Source organism: Anneissia japonica, unplaced genomic scaffold, assembly GCF_011630105.1.
Source record: "Anneissia japonica isolate Jap-2015-1 unplaced genomic scaffold, ASM1163010v1 scaffold573_len2283161_cov171, whole genome shotgun sequence".
In the NCBI taxonomy this organism is placed as follows: Eukaryota; Metazoa; Echinodermata; class Crinoidea; order Comatulida; family Comatulidae; genus Anneissia; species Anneissia japonica.
The window spans coordinates 124378-130755 of record NW_022719802.1 but is presented as its reverse complement, the minus strand read 5'-3'; the positions used below and the strand labels follow the sequence as shown (position 1 = coordinate 130755).

The following is a 6378-nucleotide window of genomic DNA, read 5'->3' as shown; positions in this document are numbered from 1 at the left end:
CATTGAAAAACAATGCTGGTCGGCAGCAGATCAGTGCCGGTAGGATGGTGCCGTACGTTAACATTTTGTTGTAGAGTAGATTATATAAAGTTGTAGGCCTACAACTAAGGCCTATTAATAATAGACCTAAATATTAATAATAATGTTATGCCCAATAGTAACGAATAATAATAAATAATACAGTATAGTATAATGATGTGTTGAGAATAGACCATTAAATTAATTAATAATATAGTACATCATTTAATACAACATTTATAAACACCTAAATATTTATATGAAATGAGATGCATTAACGTCTCTGCAACGTACACCTATCGAAGGCTATATTGTTTTACTGTATATACATATCAACTTCGCCACAGCTGTTTGCTGAACAGCAACCCTGGACAGGCGGTAACCCACCCCGCGGCGCCACAAAAGAACCAAATTATTTGGGTGCGCCAGTACCACAAAAGAAACTGTCGCGTTTAAGCAAAGATAAGACCATTGTTGTGCACGCACATTTATGTTGCAGAGGGGAGAATTCTACTTCACTGTAGGCAATCACCCCTGCCTTACTTTACCGGTACTTCCCCATACTCGTGGGAATTCCTTTGCTTACAATCAAATTTTACATGTGTGAGAAAAACTTAATTTCCCACGAGCGTGAGAAAAAGAGACAGGTTCATCGCCTCCGAATTAAAGTTTGATAAAACTTTAGTATACACTCAACATGCATTTAAAAGTAGTACAGCATATATATGTTTTATAATCAGTCGTAAAATCGCCGATATTTTACTATTAAGCTATATATTGTGTCCTTGAAAGTTGGAAAGTTTGACCTTGAATGTCTTGGAATTGTCCTGGAAATTTGCTTGTTTAAAAACGTACGAACCCTGCTTTCAATCCCACGGTCCTGGGTTCAAATCCTGTCAGATTCCAGAATTTTTTCTTACGGCAAAACAACTTTATTCTATAAGCTTTGTTATGAGACGTAGACTGTAGTGTGTATATTTTTCATTTAGGGATTTCCACCTGTAGTAGGACAGTGATTAAGTCGCCATTGGTAATCCTTGGCCATGTGCCTAAAGGAATAAAATAAAAATATATTTTATGAATAGTTTCTGCTTCTTTATTTGTTATGTTACATTTTATGATTGTTGTATGATTTGATAAATATATATTTTTGTGAATTTTAATAAATTATTCAATGAATTATCTTTGTCTTTGTAGGCCGACCTGATATATTCCAAATTTGGGGGAGGACCTAGACTGTGTGGTGATCACTTGTGTATGCCCTGTGTCAAACAGAGGTGTAGTAAAATCAGATTGGAGGCTAAACTTAAGGATGACAGTAAGATAATCTCTGAGCTGACCAAAGTTAAAATTGATGGGTATGAATGTACTAAACTTTCTCAGTGACCTTTTCATAATTTTTTTTTCTGGACCTATCTCAGTGACCTTACGTGAAAACCTCTTTGGTGTGCTACTCTCATTGAATGAGATGGAAGTGTGGCATGTGCTACTTTTATTATATGTGTTAAGCTGTGGCATGCTCCACTTTCATTAAATGAGGCATGTTGTGGCAAAATGGCTAAGTTGTAGCAAAAATTGAAATTCAAGTTATTGATATTTTCAGATACCTGAGTATGTGATCTTTAAAATGAGGGATCATTCATTCAAATTGGACATTTCAAGCCTAAGTACAGCACTCTAAGAGTCAAGATAAACATGATTTTGAGTAATTGCCTTTCAAAGTTATTCGTGCATACATTGTTTAATAGAATTAACTATCTAAATAACATTAAATAAACGATTTGGGACATGATTAATAAGACATTAAACTGTTGATCTATAGTGAAAAAAAAATTTAGATTTTTAGGCAATTTTTTGAGCTCCCATATTTTATAGCTCATTTACTCAATACTGGCCTGTGTGACAACTTTAACCATTTCGCCACGACATGCCTCAAATGTGATGAGCTGTTGCGTACGCTACTCCTTTCGGGAGTGATGAGTTGTGGCATGTGGTACTTTTATTAAATGTAATAATTTGTGCAAAATGTGATAAGGTGTGGCACGTGCTATTTTTAAAATGTGATGAGCTGTGTCATATATGCTACTCTTCATTAAATGTGATTAGCTGTTGCGCATGCTACTCCTTTCGGGAGTGATGAGGTGAGGCATGTGCTACTTTTATTAAATGTGATAATTTATGCATATTCTACTCTTTGGAATGTGATAAGGTGTGGCACAGGCTATTTTTAAAATGTGATGAGCTGTGTCATATGCTACTCTTCATTAAATGTGATTAGCTGTTGCGCATGCTACTCCTTTTGAGTGTGATGTGGTGTGGCATGTGGTACTTTTATATGTGATGAGCACTGTCATATATGCTACTCTCATTGAGTATATAATCAGATGTGCCATGTGCTACTTTTACTATAAGTGATGAGCTGTGGCATGTGCTACTCTCATTGAATATGATGAGGTATGGCATATAGTACTTTATTATAAATTTGATACGTTTTGGTATCAGCTAGTCTCATCAATTTTTTGTTTGGTTTTTTCGTAATGATTTCATTATTTTTTTAATTCATAGAGCTGAAGGTTATTGGGTTGGAAAGGCATCACTAAGGGCTTGGAGAAGGCTTGCAATGCACAAAAATAACTTAGAGAGTATGGGTGAAGACACTTGCCAAAACTCTGTTTCAGAAATTGATAAAGGTTGGTATTATTAACTGTACACATCAGGTCCCATCAGTACTCTGCTAACACCCTAATTATATCACCATAAACATGCACATAGAAAAGATTCTACAAATAATTCCAATTATTTTAGAACCATCAGACGATACTCATACTCTCAGAGAAAATAAAGGAAGCACTGGAGAAGATGAAGATGAAGAAGATGAAAGAGAGAGGAAAGAATTCAACAGTGAAATTGTTTGTGCTCATGGTGAGTATAATACTGGTACTGTTACTTCACTTCATGTACTGTAAAGAACTGATACTAAGAACTGGGATTAATGTGAATGACGTGATTCTATAAAGAACGCAACGCAACGACGCGCGCAACGGATCGTTTTTCATGACAATCTGTTCATGCTGCCACCGACAAACAGCAGACACTGTCGCGTCATCTAGCACTGACAGAGAACGGATTTGGATTCGACTTTCATAAGATGTAGCGAGTGCCCGACTTGACACATGATAGCAATATCTGTGTGCTTTCATTACGTTTGTCATTGGATATAGAATCGGTGATACATATGAACACTCCTCTACTCGCTAGCATGGGGAGTCTTAATATTTTACTGTATATCCATCTTACAGGTAATCTTAGCACAGATGCAAGTCTACGAAGGCTGATTCCAGTCGCAGCTTGGACTGTGTTGAAAAAACATTTCCCTGATGCTCCAGAGTTTTACTATGATGAACAAATGTGTCGCATATGTATGGTAGGTAGACAATGTTTTTCACATGTAGTCTAAAATATGTTATTTGTTTGATGGTTTGTTAGACTGTCTGTGCCCGTTTCTCTGGATGTCTGTCTATTTGTATATCTATTTATATGTTTTCTTCATCATAGAAATGAATACTGTTATCTACCTTATGATTTTTTTGTAAACCCGTTTATGTTGTAGCCCTTAAGACCAATTTTTTTTTATTCCTTGCGAACCCGCCGTCCGCCAATAATCATCATTTTGAATAAAAGTAAAAAATTGGAAATTTTAAGGGAAAATTTATTTTCATTATGTCCACCAGTGTCCACCAGAAATCTCTAAAAATAAGATATCTATATTGTGTTCTTTGCTATTGTTAGGAAATTGACCAAGAAGATGAGCAAGTGAGTAGCCTCAACAAAATGTTGGCTGCAGATCAGAAGGCTGCCCTCTTGCAATTGTACTTGGATAAGAACCGTCCCCAATGGGATAAAGAGGTATCACAATAAATATTTAGGAACGTTGGATGTACATTATAAGGTGTTTATAGTTTGATAAAATTTGTTTTAAAGATTTCTTGAGAACCAATAAATCATTACAATATTAATTGCTTAAAAAATTATTATTGTATTAAACTAAGTTTAATTGCCCACATGTTACGTCGCCCATGTTAGTGAAATATGTGTTACTTGTTACGGTGTCACTTGCCTAGTGTTAATTAACTAGGTGGTAGTTCTACACAGTACACATTGGATTATATTTGATTAATAGTATGGGATAAATTAGAGGGTATAAACTATAGAATGTGTTTGATTTGTGTAAAAAGATATGATAAAATATGACTGTGTAAATAGTACAGTATACAAATCAAACAGCTGGAGAGTGTATGATATTCGATGTGATTTTAAAATTTAGCCTGTAACAAAATTTTAGGGACAACAATACTCTCTTTCTCTAGTATTGTCTTCCCAATCAAAAAGTAAATTAAACAATTTTGCTGGTAAATGACTTGATTTATGAAATTTTGAGTACTTTTTTAGAGAAAATCTGTAGGCACTGTAGCTGAAAACAATTTACCTTCTGTTTGCAGATCTCTTTCTTCTCCTAAAATCATTTACAACTAACGCTTTTATTTTAACTTTTACAAGGACGTACGGGAGGTGGTTTTCATAAGCAAGTTGTTTGTGGAGGAATGGCGTAACTTTGTGAAGCAGCCATTGCGTCATGAGAGACCCAGTATCATTGATAACTCCATCTTCCTCTGCCCGCATAGTCTTCTACTCGTCAAGCCCGATATTCAAGACGAGAATATTGAAGAAATGTAAGTGGTGTTTGACATCATTACTGCTGCCATTAACATTCACTGTTACCGACATCACCATAACTCCCTGCCTCTGACATTATGTGTTGTGAAGGGCAGTGAATTTTCAGTGAGCTTTACTCCCAAATTACAATACACTTGTACCCTTAATTATGAAAATTATCAACAAAGGAGTTAATGAAATAAACTTAAAGCTAATCTGTCAAAATGTTTTTTAACTATTATCCAGGCATACCTCCTATTTGAATATTTCTTCTAAAATTATCTTTTTATTGATTGTAAATATTTGTCTGGTTTGTAGTAATTAAACGATTGCAAATTTCTTTTCCTTTTTTTAAAACCAAAGAATTTTTTTTTGTTAAAAAAGTTGAAAAACTTGAATGCTGAAATTTTTTGGTTTTAAAAAAAGGAATTTTTTCTTTTTTTTAAAACCAAAAAATTTTCAGCATTCAAGTTTTTTAATTTTTTGGTTTTAAAAAAAGGAATTTCTTTTCCTTTTTTTAAAACCAAAAAATTAAACTTGAAAGCTGAAATTACCTTGACTTCAGAAGAATGATGATTTGTAACTAAACAGACTGCCCTCTAGAGGGTCGATTCTGTTTAATTACAGAGTCATATATGTGACTTAGTTGGTGTGCGCCTTCATCCTCGATTGATGGTGTTTCATCCTCATCTCCGAATCCAAATTGCCTCTCTGATATGTCTGTTGTAGGTGTCCGGTTGTCTATCAATGATTTTTTTCTCTTTTTTATTTTTATAAATTTGATAGTCTTTCATTCTGAAGTCGCATTTTCATTAACAGAACCAGCCTGTATAAAATCCCTTGGGAAATAATATAGTTAGCAGCCATTGTTTGGCTTTACTGATAGTAAAACTGTATAATTGTTTTTTATTTTTAGTTTGTGCTTACTATGGCCGTGGGAGTGGACTGTTCTTGTAAATAGCTACCCTGTCAACACAATAATCTGCATGACTAAAATAAAAGATAAAGAGACACTTATGGACACTGTGCAATCTGACCCTGGTAAGTTACCTTCAGTACAGTACTCAATGAACACTGTAGATGAATTTCATTTTATATTTTGTTGCTTACATTTTGTTCTTTTATGGATGCACTGTTAGGTTTTGTCTAACATGTGCCACTGTTATGAAAGTGTAATCCAATAAATATTGTATTGTATTTTATAATGTTGAAAAATAAAAAAATTTAACAATTATTAGAATATTCATTTCACAAAGAAATAATGATGCTGAATGAGAACACCACTTTAAACATTACCTAATTGGACCATGTTGTTTTGGCTATATGGCTTTTTGTAGACTTTTGCTCTGAGTGCATTGCTGCGAGAGATAGACAGGAAGCAGAGGAGAAGAAGCACTACGTCGGAGCCAAGATCTACCTACGCAAGGTCACAGATGTTGTTGACAAGGCAGCTTTCCTTGACAAGCTCATCCCAGGGGAAGAAAATAATTCTGATCCTGATTTCTCACAGGTGAGATGAGATATCTGTATTTCCAAAAACCGAAAGGTCCACTGATTAATCTCAGATAAGAAAGTATAATACATACTCCAAGTATTGAAATACACGCCATCGTGTTGGGATTCAATATTTCAACATTAATTATGTCA

The 6378-nt window shown here is 34.5% G+C and overlaps 1 protein-coding gene across 2 annotated transcripts in view; it reads left to right on the top strand.

The window, feature by feature from the left end:
* The window catches only part of LOC117111047 (ubiquitin carboxyl-terminal hydrolase 48-like), a 35382-nt gene that overhangs the window by 23504 nt on the left and 5500 nt on the right, over positions 1–6378 (top strand). For both annotated transcript variants that reach the window (XM_033253930.1, XM_033253929.1), the window contains exons 16-23: positions 1216–1376; positions 2584–2708; positions 2824–2940; positions 3318–3442; positions 3808–3924; positions 4576–4748; positions 5648–5772; positions 6069–6241. In XM_033253930.1, the coding sequence (XP_033109821.1) occupies positions 1216–1376; positions 2584–2708; positions 2824–2940; positions 3318–3442; positions 3808–3924; positions 4576–4748; positions 5648–5772; positions 6069–6241 (1116 nt within the window). The remainder of the gene's footprint in view (positions 1–1215; positions 1377–2583; positions 2709–2823; positions 2941–3317; positions 3443–3807; positions 3925–4575; positions 4749–5647; positions 5773–6068; positions 6242–6378) is intronic.